Raw genomic sequence first — 22,016 nt, forward strand, 5'->3', positions numbered from 1 at the left:
AAAACTATGAAATAACACATATGGAATCATGTAGTAACCAAAAATGTGCATAATAATGTAAAATATTATATCTTTGAGATTCTTCAAAGTACCCACCATTTGCCTTGACTACAGCTTTGCACAATCTTGGCATTCTCTTAACCAGCTTCATGGGGTAGACAAGGTGTGCCTTGTTAAAAGTTCATTCCTTCTTCATGCATTTGAGTCAATCAGTTGTGTTGTGACAAGGTAAGGGTTGTATACAGAAGATAGCCCATATTATGGCAAGATAGCCCAAGTCCATATTGTGGCAAGAACAGCTCAAATAAGCAAAGAGAAACAACAGTCCATCATTACTTTAAGACATGAAGGTCAGTCAAAACCGGAACATTTCTAGAACTTTGAAAGTTTCTTCAAGTGCAGTCGCAAAAACCATCAAGCGCTATGATGAAACTGGCTCTCTTTGTAACGATCTGGGTGTAGTGGGTGCGAAGTCAGGCGCAGGAAGCAGAGAGTTCAGGGCAGTGCTATTTAATGCACAAACGGCAAACATAAGCCACCCCACGAAAACACAGGGTGCACACAAAAACAAATGCCCCAAACACGGGGACTAAAACAGTCCAGCAAAAAAAAACACGAACAGGAAAACACATTAACCTCTAACGTGCACACTAGTCACACAAACAATCCCACACAAAGAGCAGGTGGGCCGGCTGGCTAATAAAGGCCAATTAATCACCAAATAAACAACAGGTGTAACCAATAAACAGACAAGGAGGGGGAGGAAAGAATCAGTGGCAGCTAGTAGGCCGGTGACGACGACCGCCGAGCGCCACCCGAACGGGAAGGGGAGCCACCTTCGGTAGGAGTCGTGACACTCATGAGGATCGCCATAGAGGATATGTTCATAACATGCTGACCAGACCAGAGGGTTGCAAAATAAATTTAGAAATCCATGTTATTCAATTATTGCACCCACACTGCTCGCGTGCGCCAACGAGCGTCTGCGTTGCCAAGGGCTAAAATAGAAGTCATTCCTATTTCTGACTCAGATCGTGCTGCAAGTCCTGCCTCTCCCATCTCCTCATTGATTTATAGAAGCAGGTACCCACGTGCCATCTCCTCATTGGTTATACCCACGTGGGTGATTGAAAGTCTAACTGTTTTGACGGTCGTCGTGGTAATACTATGAAAGTTTAGATGCCAATCACTATATAAGTTCAAAGATGAAAAAATCGGGAAGGAGGAGAGATGACTAAAAACGATTCGGTTGACCGTTTTATGTGTGGATTAATTATCGGAGTAGAGGACCTTGTGCATTTCAAGTAAAATAACAACTCAATGTTTATATCCCAGGACAAATTAGCTAGCATGTGCAAGCTAGCTAAATAGGACAAATTAGCTAGCATGTGCAAGCCAGCTAGCTAAATTGCCATACATGTTTAATGCTTTTCGACCTGTCCCCAAATTAATGTAATTGGTTCAGAGTTTGTTTTGATATTTTAACCTGCGTGTCGTGATCACGTTTGGTGTGGGGGGACAAAATAAATGTATGCACGATGGCGCACGCGCACAGACGTTTTGGGTTCCGTGTTAGAGTTACCAGCCTCAGAAATTGCAGCCCAAATAAATGCTTCACAGAGTTCAAGTACCAGACACATCTCAACATCAACTGTTCAGAGGAGACTACGTGAATCAGGCCTTCATGGTCGAATTGCTGCAAAGAAACCATTACTAAAGGACACCAATGAGAAGAAGAGACTTGCTTGGGCCAAAGAAACACAAGCAATGGACATTAGACCTGTGGAAATCTGTCCTTTGGTCTGATGAGTCCAAATTTGAGATTTTTGGTTCCAAACACTGTGTCTTTGTGAGATACAGAGTAGGTGAACGGATGATCTCAGCATGTGTGGTTCCCACTGTGAAGCATAGAGGAGGAGGTGTGATGGTGTGGGGGTGCGTTGCTGGTGACACTGTCTGTGATTTATGGTAAAAAGCCACAGAAGCCTTGGCCATAAGGGTAAATTGTTGGCACTGTCTTTGGAGGGATGGGACGCGGCCATAAGGCTGCACTTTATTTTTGTATTTTTTATTAAGTAGGCTATAGACCCACACCCTCTCTAAACAGAAATTATAGCTATCCTGTGTTAGATTGGAATTATCCCAGGACCAGCCATGGAAAGAGGCTCCAGGACAGATATTATGCTGTCAGTATTGATGATTGATGCATTAATTCTGATGCATAAATAATAATTATTATTATGATACATAACCTATTACCTAGGCTACATAACTAATTATTAATAAGAAGGGACAATTCTAGGCTATATAAGGCCTAGGCTACCATACAGCATTGGCACTATCATAAACAAAAAACATTTAACTAATAGTCAATGAAATCATGCACTTCTAGCCTGACTATTGCACGTGTTAGGGATAAATGGATAACGTGGATAAATGATTTGGCGGATTTAAATCTGAATAAAGAAATAATGATGTTGAAATAGGCTTATTTGGTGAAATCTCCGTTGGAGATGCATCTCCCTCCGAGTCTCTGATCATCAGGTGGATGGAGTGAATCGGTTGCTGCAGCAACAGCGTCAACTGCACCCCCACCCCCCGCTATAATTTGCTTTCTGATTCAGAACGACGGTAAATTCCCGGTACCTTCCAGTGGTATCTTCCCAATCCGCGCGTTGCTTAGCAGGAAGCGGCCATCGATAGTTTCTATTGACAAATCAGGCATCAGGAAAATAAGTGGAAGTCGATGGTTGTCTGTTCTTTCTATCTTTCATCCGACACCTTCCCGTTCTCATAGATAGCATCCTAGCAAATCCCCGACGGTGACTGGAGAGTTAAAACGCTGAAAACGCGTAGCCTAAGCAACTACAATTTTATTTCGTTCGAATTCAGTCACTTTTTGTGCGAACAGTTTGAGCTACTCTCGTTCAACATCAGTCGCGCGCTTTCGTAATTCCTCTCCTCAACTGACATTTCCTGTTTTAAATATAGTTTATCTGGATTTTTTTCTACTTTTTTCCCCCACTGGCGTTGCCAACGCAACACAGATAGCCTGTCTCTGAACGCAGTCGTTCTTCGAAAAAACCTCCTGTGGCACTGAGACACATTGGTCTACGCTTTGTCCCCTGTCTAGATAGTCTCCACCCAAGACCAACAACATGTTGGACCCATCTTCCAGTGAAGAGGAAGCGGATGAGATAGTGGAAGAAGAAGGCAAAGAGGTGATGGCACCAAAAACCGGGGGAGCACGGGTGTCACCCAGCCGGACCACCGACAGTTCTGGTGGGCTCCAGCCCTCGAGCCGGGGAAGCAGCGCTTGTCCGTCCAACCCCAGCCCCTCGGCGGCCAGCGAGAAGGAGAAAGATGATCTGGAAAAGATGCAGAGGGAGGAGGAAGAGCGAAAGAAGAGGCTCCAGCTCTATGTCTTTGTGATGCGCTGCATTGCCTATCCTTTTAATGCCAAGCAACCCACCGACATGGCAAGACGACAACAGAAGGTAAGACCACTGTAGATAATAAACTCACAACATATATATATATATATATATATATATATATATATATATATATATATATATATATATATATATATATATGTACCATTCCAAAGCCCGAGGACAGGCAACTAGTTTCATGAGATAATATACACACACACACACACACACACACACACACACACATATATATATATATATATATATATATATATATATATATATATACTTTGCCTTCTATATATATACATATATATATATATATATACATATATATATTTAGATATATATAGATATATATATATATATATATATAGTATTTCATGAAACTAGTTGCCTGTCCTCAGGCTTTGGAATGGTACATAAGTCATTATTAGAACCGAGCCAACCACACACATGCACAATTCGAACGCTCATCTGATGCGGCTGGTGTTGGAAAGACAGTAGATCCAGGAAAGGCATATTTCAATACAGCAAAACTAGTCAGTGACCAGTTGCACTGTCACATAGTTTCCTCAAAGGGAAAATCTGTAATTGCTCCATACTATTAAATTAATGATATATAGGCATTCCCATTGATTCTTGAAGAGTATAACTTATAAATTACTTTAGCTGTCTAACCCCATCAGAATCCAAAATATAATCTTGTTTTACGCCTATCTTTGTAAACACTGTAAATGTAAACAAACACGATATATCCTCAAAACATGGTTAAAACTATACATTTGATCTAATGGTTGGTCAGTCCTTTCATCCATAGTTCTGTTTTTGAATTTGAGAGGGGTTACATTTCTCCAGCCCCATCCCTTAGCTGTTTACGAAATGAGTGGCAAGGTGGCTGCTTTGTTGTTGTTTCTGTGCCCAGCTCCAAGAGACATTACAGTCACACCATTAACAAGACTTATGTACGTACACTGTAAAGCGGTTATCGTGACTTTTACAGTAGCAAGTAAAGTTCCGTATATCATATTACAGCACACCAACTTTAATATATTTTTTAACCAGGCAAGTCAGTTAAGAACAAATTCTTATTTACAATGACGGCCTACCCCAGCCAAACCCAGACGAAGCTGGGCCAATTGTGCACTGCCCTATGGGACTCCCAATCACGGCCAGATGTGATATCGCCTGGATTCGAACCAGGGACTGTAGTGATGCCTCTTTGACTGAGATGCAGTGCCTTAGACCGCTGCACCAGATGGGAGCACACTCGGGAGCCCAATATAAATAGCATATTAAAGTAAGTACTGTGTAATGACAGTACAAAGCCATAAAACATACTGTATTATACTGTAAAAATGTAAATTCCACCGTAATCGGAATGAATTAATTATTGAATGAATGAATGGATGAATTATTTACATTTGTTGAGGTGAGGGGATTGTATTTCACAGTATTTTACTGTAACTACAAGGGATTGGTGCAAGCAGGTTGGCTGGTAAGTAAAGTGTTTAGAAACATTAGAGCATATTAATTAAGATTTTGTGTGATTTATATCACTTGCACTTCTAAAGGCCTGAAAGGCTTCCAAACTGGCAGCGACTACACAACATAACAGACCAAAAGTACATAGAAAAATGCTCAACCATTTAAGTTTCAGGACTTGCTGCTACTCCAATCTTTCCCCTAAACATGTTTAATTGGTGGGGCATTATAACCACATAGGAGTTAAATTGGTACAGCATTCTCACTCACGGGTGCAACAAATATAGCCTCTTACAAGGCACTCCTCAAAGTATGTTAATGAGACAGAAACAACAATACCATGCCCTCACTAGTAGTCAAAATATTTTTTTCGCTCCAAAAATACAGTACAGTACTGTATTCTGGGCCGGCAGGTAGCCTAGTGATTAGAGCGTTGGACTAGTAACTGAAAGGTTGCCAGATCAAATCCCCAAGCTGACAAGGTAAAAATCTGTAATTCTGCCCCTGAACAAGGCAGTTAACCCACTGTTCCTAGGCCAATATTGAAAATCACAATTTGTTCTTAACTGACTTGCCTGGTAAAATAAAAAATATTCTGTTGGATGGAATTACAGTATCATTCAAAATACAACAATTATTTCCCTGCCTACAACCTTTTCTCACAATGCCCCATAATTTACATTATGCTGCAGTAAAAAGTTTTGTACTGATTATAATACAAAAAAACACCATAATAATTTACAGTGTACTGGACAGGTTTGTGACAATGCCAGTATCGGGATATTGTGATACTCGATTTTCCATGGCAAAAATTAAAACACAAAGCAGACCAAACTCTTTGGTCCTTTAAAAACCTGCTGTATGTAAAATATTGTGTGCTATAGACTAGTTAGCTGACAACATCATGAAAACGATGCGCGCGCTTCAATGGGGCAGAAGTCCGTGTGTTGTGATTCTGGATGGCCAGATAGCAATCAACAATGACAAGAAGCTGCCATGTGGGGAATGGTAGGTGACTCGTTTCAGCTAGTTTTATCTTGTTCTTGATTGTTGGACTAGTAACTGGAAGGTTGGCGGTTCAAACCCCCGAGCTGACAAGGTACAAATCTGTTGTCCTGCCCCTGAACAGGCAGTTAACCCACTGTTCCTAGGCCGTCATTGAAAATAAGAATTTGTTCTTAACTGACTTGCCTTGTTAAATAAAGGTTAAAAAAATGCTGATGGAAGGAGATTTTCACTCAAATTTTCACGATACATGGCCCCATTCATTCTTTCCTTTACACGGATCAGTCATCCTGGTCCCTTTACAGAAAAACAGCCCCAAAGCATGATGTTTCCACCCCCATGCTTCACAGTAGGTATGGTGCAACTCAGCATTCTTTGTCCTCCAAACACGACGAGTTGAGTTTTTACCAAAAAGTTATATTTTGGTTTCATCTGACCATATGACATTCTCCCAATCTTCTTCTGGATCATCCAAATGCTCTCTAGCAAACTTCAGACGGGCCTGGACATGTACTGGCTTAAGCAGGGGGACACATCTGGCACTGCAGGATTTGAGACCCTGGCTGCGTAGTGTGTTACTGATGGTAGGGTTTGTTACTTTGGTCCCAGCTCTCTGCAGGTCATTCACTAGGTTCCCCCGTGTGGTTCTGGGATTTTTGCTCACCGTTCTTGTGATCATTTTGACCCCACTGGGTGTGATCTTGCGTGGAGCCCTAGATCGAGGGAGAAATGTCTTCCATTTCCTAATAATTGCTCCCACAGTTGATTTCTTCAAACCAAGCTGCTTACCTATTGCAGATTCAGTCTTCCCAGCCTGGTGCAGGTCTACAATTTTGTTTCTGGTGTCCTTTGACAGCTCTTTGGTCTTGGCCATAGTGGAGTGTGGAGTGTGACTGTTTGAGGTTGTGGACAGGTGTCTTTTATACTGATAACAAGTTCAAACAGGTGCCATTAATACAGGTAACGAGTGGAGGACAGAGGAGCCTCTTAAAGAAGAAGTCTGTGAGAGCCAGAAATCTTGCTTGTTTGTAGGTGACCAAATACTTATTTTCCACCATAATTTGCAAATAAATTCATAAAAATTCCTACAATGTGATTTTCTGGATTTTTTTTCGCATTTTGTCTGTCATAATTGAAGTGAACCTATGATGAAAATTACAGGCCTCTCTCATCTTTTTAAGTGGGAGTACTTGCACAATCGGTGGCTGACTAAATACTTTTTTGCACCACTGTATATATAAAAAATCTCAGTTTACATTGGCGCGTTACGTGCAGTAATGTTTTGATTCCAAAACATCCGGTGATTTTGCAGAAATACACACAATAAACATTGATAAAAGATGCACGTGTTATTCACAGAATTAAAGATAAACGTATCCTCTATGCAACCGCTGTGTCAGATTTCAAAAAAACTTTACGGAAAAACAATAATAGAACGGCGCTCAGAACCCAAATTAGCCAAAGACAGCCGCCATTTTGGCGTCAACAGAAAGGAGAAAGGAGTTAAAAGGTCATCGCTGTAGTCTCGTAAATCCGACACTTTGCAAAATCAGTGACTAGGGTCTGGTTTCAATGATGGACTCTTTTGGCATAGAGGAACTACGTCACTGCCTACGTTACTACTTTAACCGCTTGAATAAAGTACAAAATAGTAGCTAGCAAGATGGTGATCACAGAGTTTCTCTTTTCGCAAGTGCTAGTTTCCAAGTGTCGCTATACCTCTCCAAAGTGGTATATGTCTGTAAATTTGATAATTCCAGTGCTATTACATATTTGCAATCCCTAAATGCTATTTGTTCAGTATTAAAACAACATTTCTACCATATCAACCTCACTCAAACATTGTGGTGGTGTTATGGGGTATCCAGAGTACATTCAAGTGTACTTTTAACCTCTCCAAAGTTTCCAAATGTGGTAATTGCATTGTTTTTACACACTGGATGTGCCTAAAAGTTATTGTTCACTATAAAAACAACATTTCTACATCACCAACCTCTCTCAAATATTGTGGTGGTGTCGGGGGACATACAGGGGATAGGGATGCCTACAGCGCGTAAGCTGGCAACATATTTTAGTCATTAGTCAATAGGCTAGATTTGTTCCTAACAACCTAGGGTTTCATTTGATACCTATAGCTCAAACACAGACCAAATCGAAGCTTACCTTGTAAGATGTTTGCTGTTTGATGAAAATGTTGTGTAAAATAAAAATGTTGACTCTCGGGGCTGGTGATCAATAACAGTTGGTCACAGGCAGACATATAAGACATCCTCAAGATCTGTGGAGTCCCGGCTTTCAGTGTGTACCAACATATTCCGTGTTTATTTCGTTTATGCTTCACAACGCTAAGGAATGTTGGTAGCAGTCATCTTGAAATGAGGTTATCGGCCTGCCCTGATATATTCGTATGCCCATATATGGTAGTAAGTCATTTCCAAAGATTTGAAGGCACCGATCAATAGCCAAGATAGTCAGCTTTCCACAGACACCCTGTTTTTGCAGATAGGGGCTACCATTCTCATACCAGACTGAATTTAATTTTAAAAAATATGGGGACTTCACATTTAAGAGGTTATAAAGTTGATTTAATTGTCATTGTTTGTCAAGTCTACACAAAATACTCTGTAATGCCAATGTGGAAGAAAAATTCAATTTAACTAAAAATATTTATAAAAATGTAATAACTAAAATATAGTCTTTGCATGCGTACTCATCTCTCTGAGTCAATACATGTTAGAAACACCTTTGGCATCGATTACAGCTATGAGTCTTCCTAGGAATGTCTATAAAACCTCTTAAATGTAAAGGATGAAGCCGATATTGTAGCGGTTTTTAACAAACACTTCACGCTGGTTCAGTGTTTGATAATGGTGGTGCCCAGGCCTCTAATGTCAGCTCTGTTACAGTAAACTAAACTCAGCTGAAAAAGAAACATCCTCTCACTGTCAACTGCGTATATTTTTAGAAAACTTAACATGTGTAAATATTTGAATGAACATAACAAGATTCAACAACTGAGACATAAACTGAACAAGTTCCACAGACATGTGACTAACAGAAATTGAATAATGTGTCCCTGAACAAAGGGGGGGGGGGTCAAAATCAAAAGTAACAGTCAGTATCTGGTGTGGCCACCAGCTGCATTAAGTACTGCAGTGCATCTCCTCCTCATGGACTGCATCAGATTTGCCAGTTCTTGCTGTGAGATGTTACCCCACTCTTGCACCAAGGCACCTGCAAGTTCCCGGACATTTCTGGGGGGAATGGCCCTAGCCCTCACCCTCCGATCCAATAGGTCCCAGACGTGCTCAATGGGATTGAGATCCGGGCTCTTCGCTGGCCATGGCAGAACACTGACATTCCTGTCTTGCAGGAAATCACACACAGAACAAGCAGTATGGCTGGTGGCATTGTCATGCTGGAGGGTCATGTCAGGATGAGCCTGCAGGAAGGGTACCACATGAGGGAGGAGGATGTTTTCCCTGTAACACACATCGTTGAGATTGCCTGCAATGACAACAAGCTCAGTCCGATGATGCTGTGACACACCGCCCCAGACCATGACGGACCCTCCACATCCAAATCAATCCCGCTCCAGAGTACAGGCCTCGGTGTAACACTCATTCCTTTGACGATAAACGTGAATCTGACCATCACCCCTGGTGAGACAAAACCGCGACTCGTCAGTGAAGAGCACCTTTTGCCGTCCTGTCTCCTTGTAGCGCTGTTTTAGGCGTCTCACAGTATTGATATTGCAATTTATTGCCCTGGCCACATCTGCAGTCCTCATGCCTCCTTGCAGCATGCCTAAAGCACGTTCACCCAATTCAGATGAGCAGGGAAACAGTGTTTTAACCCTTTACAATGAAGATCTGTGAAGTTATTTGGATTTTTACTAATTATCTTTGAAAGACAGGGTCCTGAAAAAGGGACTTTTTTTTGTTGTTGCTGAGTTTATGAAATAGGCCCTCGTGAACCATTTTAACTTTGAGCCTGTTTCTTATGCTGAGGTCTTTAAAGCACTAAAGGCAATAGACACTAAAATGTCTGCAGGTCCAGACAACCTGGATCCCTACCTCTTAAAGGTAGCAGCTGCTATTATTACTGAACCTGTGGATCACATTTACAACTTGAGTCTGTTGAACAATTCCATACCCAGCATTTGGAAATCAGCTTATGAACTCCCACTGCTAAAGGGTGGAGATCCCTCAGATGCTAATAACTATCATCCTATCTCCAAACTCCCTGTCCTGGCCAAAGTCTATGAATCCCTAATGAACTCACAGTTAAAAACCTTCTTAATTTAAAAGAACATACTGAGCGGGGTTCAGTCTGGCTTTAGATCGAGGCACAGCACCACAACTGCAGCTATGGCAGTGGTCAATGACATCATAAATGCACTTGATAAAAGCAACATTGTGCTGCTCTGTTTGTTGATTTATCAAAGGCGTTTGATTCAGTTGACCATGAATTGTTGCTAGCTAGACTCAGTAACATTGGTCTCAGTGAAGGGGCAGTAAATTGCTTTTCAGTCACTGCAGGGCTCCCTTTATGGTCTCAAACTAGTCTTGTATGTACAAAAAACTAAATTCATGACCTTTACCTGAGCTTGCACTCAGCCAGAGAAGGTTAGCATTGTCACATCTGGTGGCTAATCCATTGAAAAAGTATAATTCTACAAATACCTAGGTATATGGTTGGAATCTTGTGAGGAAGCTTAAATTGAAATTGGGTTTTTATTTTCGTAAAATGATTGCTTCCCGCTTATGGCTAGAAAGAAGCTTGTTCATGTTACTTTTCCCTCTGTAATTGAATATGGTGACTTGTTGTATATGCATGCAGCCTCTTCCGTCTTACAGACTGGACTCTGTTTATCATTCATCCTTGTGCTTTATTACAAATGCCAAGTCACTCACCCACCATTGCACCTTGTACCAAATGGTAGGTTGGACCTCACTTTATATGCGCAGAAAGCTACATTTGTATGTGTTCATCTACAAAGCCTGAGTAGCTGCCTCCTGATGATTACATCATCGCCACACCGGAGAGTAGGATAAAAACCCAGCTGTGTCATGTCAACATGTTGAAACCATACTTCACCCACTACGATCGGGCGGCACTCGAACACACTCCTGTGTTCCAATGGCACGTTGTGTTAGCTAATCCAAGTTTATAATTTTAAAAGGCTAATTGATCATTAGAAAAGCCTTTTGCAATTATGTTAGCACAGCTGAAAACTGTTGTTCTGATTAAAGAAGCAATAAAACTGGCCTTCTTTAGGCTAGTTGAGTATCTGGAGCATCAGAATTTGTGGGTTCGATTACAGGCTCAAAATGGCCAGAAACAAAGGACTTTCCTCTAAAAATTGTCGGTCTATTATTGTTCTTAGAAATAAAGGCTATTCCATGTGAGAAATTGTCAAGAAACTGAAGATCTTGTACACCGCTGTGTACTACTCCCTTCACAGAACAATGCAAACTGGCTCTAACCAGAATAGAAATAGGAGTGGGAGGCCCCGGTGCACAACTGAGCAAGAGGACAAGTACATTAGAGTGTTTTGTTTGAGAAACAGACGCCTCACAAGTCCTCAACTGGCAGTTTCATTAAATAGTACCCGCAAAACATCAGTCTCAACATCAACAGTGAAGAGGCGACTCTGGGATGCTGGCCTTCTAGGCAGAGTTCCTCTGTCCAGTGTCTGTGTTCTTTTGCCCATCTTAATTTTTATTTTTTATTGGTGCAAACCAGATGTGATGGCGAAATCTGGTTTGCTCTTAGTGGGACTATCATTTGTTTTTCAACAGGACAATGACACAACACACCTCCAGGCTGTGGAAGGCCTATTTGACCAAGAAGGAGAGGGATGGAGTGCTGCATCAGATGGCCTGGCCTCCACAATCACCCAACCTCAATCCAATTGAGATGGTTTGGAATGAGTTGGACTGCAGAGTGAAGGAAAAGCAGCCTACAAGTGCTTAGCATTTGTGGGAACTCCTTCAAGACGGTTGGAAAAGCATTCCATGGAAAGCTGGTTGAGAGAATGCCAAGAGTGTGCAACGCTGTCAAAGGCAAAGGGTGGCTAATTTGAAGAATCTCAAATATAAAATATATTTTGATTTGTTTAACACTTTTTGAATAGTACATGACTCCATATGTGTTATGTCATAGTTTTGACGTCTTCACTATTATTATACAATGTAGAAAACAGTAAAAATAAAGAAAAACCTGTGAATGAGTAGGTGTTTCCACTGGTACTGGTACTGTATGTATGGTACTGGTACTGTATATATATATATAGGGAATATAAGTATAAATGCAACATGTAAAGTTTGGTTCCATTAGCTGATTTAAAAATCCCATAAATTTACCATTACCTTATTTCTCTCAAATTTTGTGCAGAATTTTGTTTATAACCCTGTTAGTGTGCGTTTCTCATTTGCCAAGATAATCCATCCACCTGACACGTGTGGCATATCAAGAAGCTGATTAAACAACATGATCATTACACTTGTGCACCTTGTGCTGGGGGCAATAAAAGCCCATTTGAACATGTGCAGTTTTGTCACACAACACAATGCCACAGATGTCTCAAGTTTTGAGGGAGAGTGCAATTGGCATGCTGACTGCAGGAATGTCCACCAGAGCTTTTGCCAGAGAATGTTGGAGAAGGCGATGTATTTAAGTAGCGACACATTTAAATCGATAATATTGTGTAATGGAAGTTGTTCTCTGTTGGTGGTGAGCAAACATGTCCAACAAAAATATATACAGAACAAAAATATACAGTTTCAAAGATTTTACTGAGTTACACTTCATAGAAAAAAATCAATCAATTGAAACAAATTCATTAGGCCCTAATCTATGTATTTCACATGACTGGGCAGGGGTGGGCCTGGGATGGCATAGGCCCACCCAGTTGGGAGCCAGGTTCACCCACTGGGAAGCCTGGCCCAGCCAATCAGAATGAGTTTTCCCCCACAAATGTGGAAAAAGACAGAAATACAGACAGAAATAATCCTCAACACCTCCCTCCCCCTCCTCAGACAATCCTGCAGGTGAAGAAGCCGGATGTGGAGGTCCTGGGCTGGCGTGGTTACATGTAGTCTGCGGTTGTGAGGCCGGTTTGATGTATTGCCAAATTCTCAAAAACAATGTTGGAGGTGGCTTATGGTAGAGAAATGAACATTAAATTCTATGGCAACAGCTCTGGTGGACATTCAGTCACCAGAGCTGGACACGCAGTCAGCATTCCAATTACACACTTCCTCAAAACTTGAGACATCTGTGGCAGTGTGTTGTGTGACAAAGCTGCACATTTTTGTGGTATTTTATGCTGTGTAATAATCATGCTGATTAATCAGCTTCTTTATGGGGCGGCAGGGTAGCCTAGTGGTTAGAGCGTTGGACTAGTAACCGGAAGGTTGCGAGTTCAAACCCCCGAGCTGACAAGGTACAAATCTGTCGTTCTGCCCCTGAACAGGCAGTTAACCCACTGTTCCCAGGCCGTCATTGAAAATAAGAATTTGTTCTTAACTGACTTGCCTGGTTAAATAAAGGTAAAATAAATAAAAAAAACTGTTATGTGGATGGGTTATATTGGGTAAGGATAATTCCTTACTAATAGGGATGTAAACAGGGATGTATTTGATTATATATTCAAAACATTGATTTAAAATATGTTTTTAACCCGGTGAGTGACAGAGGAAGAAGATCATTTCATCAACTGCAAGCAAGGGTTTTCATTGAGATTGCTAATACAGCTAGCTGACCAAGGTAAGATTTGTTTTTGAAAATGAAAGTTAAGTAGAGTTCAGTAGAATTATTTTAATGTAACAAAATACATAATAATTGTTAAATGGTCTTGGTTAGCCAAGCAATGTGTTGCAAGCTAGCTAGCTAGCTAGCTAACTTAGCTAGCTTTAGTAAGGGTTGATTGTCTGTTAGAACTGGCTAGCTAGCTAGCTAGATTATTTTTAGGAAAATATATTCCTATTTTCCCCTCCTGCAGTGGATCCTTCTGGTCTTGAGCCTCAGCTGCCTTGTATAATTTAGCTAGCTGGTTCCCAATTAAGTTAAAATCTATTCATGAACATTAACCCCTTATTTATTTATTCTTCATCTTGTGTGAATAATTTCACTGACTCTCTGTCTCTGCATTATCTACAGGGAGTGTCAACTTGTAAGTCTGAAAATTGACACTGAGTGTGAAGGAATCTGCTTTGTAAGTATCAATTTTAAGTATGTTCATAAACATTAAACTCTAATTCATCTTCTTGCAAGGAATGTTTTCATTGACTCGTTTACATTCAGTCAGAACATGTTATTGTTAGACATCCAGTATCCTATGGAACGGAGAAGGGCAACAGTCTGGTACAAGTCAACAGGACAGCCGTGAGTTGGGAGAAGTGAGGAATTTGGGCAGAGGTCAGGTCAGGTGAAGTGAGAAAGAACAGACATCACTAAAGTCCTGTCTAGCAACAGAGATGTATTGGCTGTTCAGATGTGTAAGGAGGAGACTCAGCATAGGAGGAAGGTTTAAATACCAGTGCTTGTGTGAATATGTCTTTGTCTTATGCAGCTGTTTGACCCAGTGGGTGAATAAACTTGGTTTGAGCTTCACTAGTTACCTGTGAGTTTTTACTCCGTTTATTTAGAACCTAACTAAGGTAACTATCAACTTGTGAGTCTTAAAATTGACATCGGAGGTGAAGGATTCTGCATTGTATGTATCAATTTGATTTTCAATTCATTATTTTCACAGAGGTAATTACATTATATTTTGTGTTTCAGATGTGACCATATTTATGAAATACATTTGTAATATATTTTACTAGCTACCACAGGATTCTGACAAAATGTATTTCCACACCATATATTTAAATATATAAACAACAAAGTTATCCAGGTCACACCCCCACACGTGATATTATTGAAAAGCCCAGAATGGCCTCTTAATGGTACAACATGACTTAACACACTGGCATGTTTGGCCTCTAATTTCCATTAGAGTGGACAAAAATGAATTGCTGGGTCTCAGGAGGAGGAAACTCAAGGTTACTTTCGTAACCCCGGATCTTTGATAATATAAGTGAAATGTATCACATATGGGGATTCGCTAGGGACAGATCACTAATCATGCCTCTATTCCTTGTGCTCTTGTGAGCAGGGGCATGCAATGATACATCTCACTCATATTATCAGAGAACCAGGGTTATGAAAGTAACATTAAGTTCTCTTTCAAATACTTATGGGAATATGGCCAACTCCCGTGTCTCCGACATGCTCTCCGAAGCCATGATAGTACCAACAGCATTACCCCTCAGAGGCTCCGACACTGAGGACAGTATGCGCCAACAGAGGTGCAGTGACTTCCAGTCGGTGAAACCTCATAAATGAATGAGGAGCGGCCCGACATGTCGCATCGCAAATCTCATATAAAGAGATGCCTGTAAACGGTGCCCAAGAGGTAGCCATACCTATGATGGAATGAGCTCTCAGGCTCTCCGGGAGCTGTAAACCTTTGCTATTGTAAGTATATATAATAGTTTTCCGCTATCCGTTGACGAGAGAGGGGCCTTCGATGGAGACGCTCTTCTTCCGTAGAGGTAAAGGATGGCGGGTAGAAAGCCACAATCTCTAAGGTGAGACATTAAATATTTATTGACCTTAGGCATGAAGGCAGTGTTGCGTAACAAGGTCACCTTGGATAACCCTGGGGCTGTTGTAGGAATGAATGGTGAACACTACGTGCAGCTCATTCCCTCGCTTTGCAGACGTAAGGGCCATTAGTAAGACAGTAAGAAGGAGAGATTTTTTTTCCAATCCTTTTCTATAACTAGACAAATTAGTTAAGAACAAATTCTTATTTACAATGACAGCCTACCCCGGCCAAACCCTCCCCTAACCCAGACTGCACTGGGCCAATTGTGCGCTGCCCGATCACAGCCGGTAGTGATACAGCCCGGGATCAAACCAGGATCTGTAGTGACACATCTAGCACTGAGGTGTAGTGCCTTAGACCGCTGTGCCTCTCAGGAAAGATATTATCTCCATGCTTTTCATATCAAAAAAGGCTGCAGTGAAATATCCTCAAGCACAATTGGCCGGTCCGAAGATGGGGCTAAGGGCTTGGATACTGAGCAGAAACAATATGCTCCCTTCATGAAACGACATAACAGAAGAAGTTCCTGCTGTGTTATTGTCGAAACCTATAGCAGGCCGAGATAGAGGCTAAACAGTGGAAAAAAAAACCTTCCCCCTGTTCAAAAAGGACCTGCAGAAAGCATAAAACCTTTGATAGATAGGTAAGGAATGATCTGTACTTGGTAACACTACTTCTCAAAAACGCACCACCTGTTACTATTCACTAGGTGTGTAGAAGGGACTCTGGGGAACACTATTTTCCCTCGTAGGACTCAGGGTTGTCGAGCAGTTGATGTAGGTGAAAATCCTTCCTCGCAATCATGGAGCCACAAGTGGAAGGCTCTAAATAGGCGTAAGCTAGTTAGGAAAAAAGCCACAAGGCTAATAACTAGCTAGCGTGAGCACAAAGTGAACGCTATAGCCACGAGGCTTGTAAGGCATTAACTAGCTAGCAGCTACCTTGTGGCTAAGGTGTGCTGTAGCTAGCACAGTGCTACCCGAAGGGGACTCGACTTCGGGTTGGTAAAGTACCTCAAAGGAGAAGCCGTGAGGCTAAACCAGTCGATCTAACTAACACAACGAGTGAACGTAGGTTAACTAGACAAGAAAAGAGAGCTAGCAATGCTACGATGTGTGCAGGTAGGGATGCTTGTGTGGGTTGGCTAGCTGGCAGCTACCTTGTGGCTAAGGTGTGCTGTAGCCAGCACAGTGCTTCAGGTAGGTCTAGTTAACACAAACAAATGAACGTAGATTAGACTAGACGAGAAAAGGGAGCTAATACTAACATATGTGCAAGTAGGAATGTGGTTTACTTGCTTTCCAGCAAGCTAGCCAAGTTAGCTTAAGCATTGCAGCGTGTGCTAATCAAATCTCGATAGCTAGCCGTGTAATGCTAGCTAACACTGAAGACTGAGAAGTAGAAAATTAATTCTACTTAAACAAAAACTTTCCTTTCAGTCAGTACTCAACAGTATCGACAGGAGGTAAGGTCCTTTGTTCGGCAGCGTTAACCTCGCGGTTCGCATGAGAACAGTTAAGTAGGAAGACAGGATTCTAGTCATGCTCCGGAGAGCTTCAGGAGCCGTAGCGATTCTTCCACAAGGAAGAAAGGCGAGAATTACTCACCACATTCGCCACTTGACTTGTCTGTCTCCGACAGACGTTGTGTCACTGGATCTTCATAGTGATCCGCCTCCAGTGAATCCCCATATTTGATACATTGCAACTAGTATTTGAAAGAGAACCTCCAATGGGAATTCCCCAAGCAAGGCTTTGCAGGTGCTGATTTCTCCTGGTGATAACATGTTATGATCCTTTTCTTGTATGATGAAATACACCAGACAATTTGGCATTCTCTAGACTAGTGACTCTCATAAAGTACACCTTGCAGTCTGATGGGTGGTTCGTTCAAACATTCATGACATTACCCTGAAGAAGGCAAAGTGATGCCGAAGCGCCGGTGGTTTACCCAATAAATTACTGGGAGCTTGTATATAGTGTGCGACTCTATTTATTTATTTTTATAGCCTCTTCTTTGCACATTTTGACATTTTCTGGAGATGAGTGGTGAGGGATAGCTCTCCTGGAATACGTTGTCATACTTATTAGTCTATTTGGAGACTTAAAGTATCTTCATCACATTACTGTAATGAGTATATGGACACATGGTGGTCCATGTCAAACAATGGTCCACCCTAAGATAAAGGTCAGTTAATTACTGCTGTTGATCCTTGAATGAGCTGGCGACTGTACAGTAACCTGGGTTGTGACCCTGGTCTGACCTTACCCGAACCAATGAAGCCACAGTAACGGATGTGACCCTGGTCTGACCTGACCCAACTCAATAAATTCACTCTGATCTGATCTCTTAACATCAATCTCAAAATATCCTATCTTGTGTTCCCGATCACTAAACTCTGTTGGTTCAGTTTCAGGAAAACATGTAATTTCTCCCAGGAACAAATTTGATCTCTTTAACTCTTTTTTTCTTCTCATGCAGTCATTGTGGATTTCTCCATTAGACCAATATGCAGGGCTGGAGGCTCAGCTGTCTCTCACCATTACCTTTGGGACATTACCTCATCTCAAATAAAATCCAATTTTATTTGTCACATGCGCCAAATAGAACAGGTGTTGACCTTACCGTGAAATGCTTACTTATAAGCCCTTAACCAACAATGCAGTTCAAGAAATAGTTAAGAAAAGATTTACTAAATAAACTAAAGAAAATATTTACTAAATAAACTAAAGTAAAAAGTAACATACAAAATTACATAACAATAACGAGGCTATATACAGGGGGTACCGGTAGCGAGTCAATATGTGGGGATACAGGTTAGTCGAGGTCATTTGTACATGTAGGTAGGGGTTAAGTGACTATGCATAGATAATAAACAGCGAGTAGCAGCACTGTAAAAACAAAGTGGGGGTGTCAATGTAAATTCTCCGGGTGGCCAATTTATTAGCAGTCTTATGGCTTAGGGGTAGAAGCTTTTAAGGAGCCTTTTGGACCTAGACTTGGTGCTCCGGAACCGCTTGCCGTGCGGTAGCAGAGAGAACAGTCTATGACTTGGGTGACTGGAGTCTTTGACACATTTTTGGGCCTTCCTCTGACACCGCCTAGTACATAGGTCCTGGATGGCATGAACCTTGGCCCCAGTGATGTATTGGGCCGTGCACACTACCCTCTGTAGCACCTTGCTTTCAGATGCCAAGCAGTTGCCATACCAGGCGGTGATGCAACCGGTCAGGATGCTCTTGATGGTGCAGCTGTAGAACGTTTTGAGGAGAGGGACTCATGGGACTCATGCTAAATCTTTTCATTCTCCTGAGGAGTAAAGGGTGTTTTTGTGCCCTCTTTACAACTGTCTTGGTGTGTTTGGACCATGATAGTTTGTTGGTGATGTGGACACCAAGGAACTTGAAACTATTGACCAGCTCCACTACAGCCCCATCAATGTTAATGGGGGCCTGTTCGGCCCTCCTTTTCCTGTAGTCCACGATCATCTCCTTTGTCTTGCTCACATTGAAGGAGAGGTTGTTGTCCTGGCACCACACTGCCAGGTCTCTGACCTCCTCCCTATAGGCTGTCTCAACGTTGTCGGTGATCAGGCCACTGTTGTGTCATCAGCAAACCTAATGGGTGAACAGGGAGTACAGGAGGGGACTAAGTACGCACCCCTGAGGGGCCCCGGTATTGAGGATCAGCGTGGCAGATGTGTTGTTGCCTACACAACTGGATCCTGGGAGCGGCCATAATCCAGTTGCATAGGGAGGTGTTTAGTCCCAGGGTCCTTTGCTTAGTAATGAGCTTTGTGGGCACTATGATTTTGAATGGTGAGCTGTAGTCAATGAACAGCATTCTCACATAGGTGTTCCTTTTGTCCAGGTGGGAAAGGGCAGTGTGGAGTGCGATTGAGATTGCGTCATCTGTGGATCTTTTGGAGCAGTATGCAAATTGGAGTGGGTCTAGGGTTTCTGGCATGATGGTGTTGATGTTAGCAATGACCAGCCTTTTCAAAGCACTTTATGGCTACTGATGTGAGTACTACGGGGCGGAAGTAATTTAGGCAGGTTACCTTCGCATTCTTGGGCACAGGGACTATGGTTGTCTGCTTGAAACATGTAGGTATTACAGACTCGGTCAGGGTGACATTGAAAATGTCAGTGAAGACACTTGCCAGTTGGTCCGCGCATGATCTGAGTACACCCCCTGGTATCCGTCTGACCCCGCGGCCTTGTCAATGTTGACCTGTTTAAAGGTCTTGCCCACATCGGCTACTGAGAGCATGATCACAGGGTCGTCCGGAACAGCTGGTTCTCTCATGCATGCTTCAGTGTGGCTTGCGTCGAAGCGAGCATCTGGTATGCTCGTCTGGTATGCTCGCGTCACTGGGCAGCTCGCGGCTGGGTACCCCTTTGTATGCTTTGCCAGCCCTGCCATATCCGACGAGTCAGAGCCGGTGTAGTAGGATTCAATCTTAGTCCTGTATTGACATTTTGCCTGTTTGATGATCATCTTGTACTGTTATTGTGTACACTTCCAGTTATGTCACATATCAGTATGTGTGATTGCAAGTGTCTGCTCTCAAGTTCAGCCCTGAGCAGATTGAATGGAATCTGCTTTATAAACAAGGCAGTTGATTGCCTTCTCTCTTTAGGGTTCACAGGGCACCTAGCTTGAGGTAGTCTGTGAATGTGACTCTTGCTGTGGTTCTCAGTCTTAAACAGTATGTGTGAGTTCGATTTGTCCCTCTGTTAAGGTCACACACACTCACTAGCAGGATGATAAGTGGATGGTATTGCACCTGTAGAGTCGAATCCCTCCCTGTTCGGACTGAGCCTTTACTCTCACTTGAACCCCAGTGGATAGCTGACTGAGAAAAGTGTATCTTTATCATTACAATGTCTTCAAATCTCACATTGATGTAGGTCTCTATCTCCGCTTTCATATGATCTTCTCTTCTTTCTCTCTGACTGTCTTCCACCCTCTTGTTCTCAGTCTCTTTCTCATCCCTCCCTCCCTCCCTCCCTCCCTCCCTCCCTCCCCTCCCTCCCTCTCCCGTCTTCTTCCGTCTCTCACTGCCTCTCTCTTTCTATCGCTTTCTCTCACTCAAGATCACTCTCTCGCTCTGTCTTTCAGCGAGCTTTCAGCCTGGAATTGGTGCTCATTTGCTCCCAGCAGTCGATATACCTCGAAGGCCTCTATATGAAAGTGATTGTAATAGTCATCAAGTCATTTAGTCAATGTTTCGGCTGGATGCTTTCTCACTTGCTCGCTATCCCTCAAATGCCACAGTAAAAATGTGGACTTATTAAAAAGAGAAAATTAGCATCTGTTGTGTTAATAGGGCCATATTGCTTGGGCAAAACAAAAGTCTTTGTCTTTTTAGGCATCAAGCTAAAGTGAATTTTTGCTGTGACAGATTATTTGAAACTTGTTTCCTCAAAACATGTTTTCTAATTAGGCATAAACCATGCAAGGCCCTTGATCTAAAATGAAATATGCTAACTAGCTCTGTTGTTTCAACCACTTATCAAAAATATTGCATGCCATGCCAATTACTGAAAACATGGAGCGATAGTTAAATGCAGAAGGCACTGCAGTATGGTAACAACCTCCCGCTCCCTTTTGTCTTTTATTTATTCCCCATTCTTTCCCAAGCCTTCTAATCAGGCCTGGGGGATTAGTACACACAGGTGAGGCTGATGCAGTACAGTAACACAATCAGGCCATCTGTTCTCATTTTCACCACAATAGGCCTGGATGAAACCAGTCCAACACCGTCACACCTCACCCCCGCTTTTCTTTCCTCCTCTCCTCTCCTCTGCACCTCTCCTCCTCTCCTTGACCATTCCCTTGCTCCTTTTCCTGTTCTTCTCCAGTCCTCACCGCCTTTCCTCTACCATTCCCCTACTTGTATCCTTGCTTTTCTCCTCTGCTTCTCTCTGCCCTCCTCTATCCTGCTCCTTGTCTCCTGCATATCTCCCTCACCCTCTCCTCTGCTTATCTTCCCTGCTCATCTCCCCTGCTTCTCTCATCCACTTTCCTCTTCCATCTCTTTTCTCCATCTCTCTTCAGGAGCCTCCAGTGAGTACAAAGCTGTCAGATCAGCAGATACACAGGGCTCCAGCCAACAAGGGCGCTCCCTTTTGATATTTTCATCTCTTTGTTCAGCCGACACCTTTGTCCATGGCTACTTACCCTCCCTGCTTTAACAAGCAACATGTTTAGGGCCTTACTCTTAGGAGTTTAACCAGTACAGTAATTTCAGCATATCAGAGGTAAACGTAAGGAAAGGATATAAAGCAACGGATGAAGGGGAGGAAAGGATGGAAGGCCTCTAAGAGTTTTGGTCCAGCCTTGCTTCGTCTCCGCTCAGCCTACTCTGGGACGTATGAGACAGGTAACGGGACAGAGTTACGACCATCCCTCCTCTCGCGTTAATT

General features: G+C 42.4%; 1 protein-coding gene across 12 annotated transcripts in view; it reads left to right on the top strand.

Annotated features, from left to right (window-relative positions):
* The first annotated feature begins 2,625 nt into the window (after nt 1-2,625).
* LOC110528964 (calcium-dependent secretion activator 1) overlaps nt 2,626-22,016 on the top strand; it is a 166,227-nt gene continuing 146,836 nt past the window's right edge. For 5 of the 12 annotated variants that reach the window (XM_036983476.1, XM_036983477.1, XM_036983478.1 and 2 more), the window contains exon 1: nt 2,629-3,497. In XM_036983476.1, the coding sequence (XP_036839371.1) occupies nt 3,159-3,497 (339 nt within the window). In that variant the 5' untranslated portion in view covers nt 2,629-3,158. Of the gene's footprint in view, nt 3,498-22,016 lie in introns of all 12 variants that reach the window. The other 7 variants (XM_036983471.1, XM_036983472.1, XM_036983473.1 and 4 more) reach the window with 3 other exon arrangements.

This window comes from Oncorhynchus mykiss, chromosome 7 (genome assembly GCF_013265735.2).
Source record: "Oncorhynchus mykiss isolate Arlee chromosome 7, USDA_OmykA_1.1, whole genome shotgun sequence".
Lineage (NCBI taxonomy): Eukaryota > Metazoa > Chordata > Actinopteri > Salmoniformes > Salmonidae > Oncorhynchus > Oncorhynchus mykiss.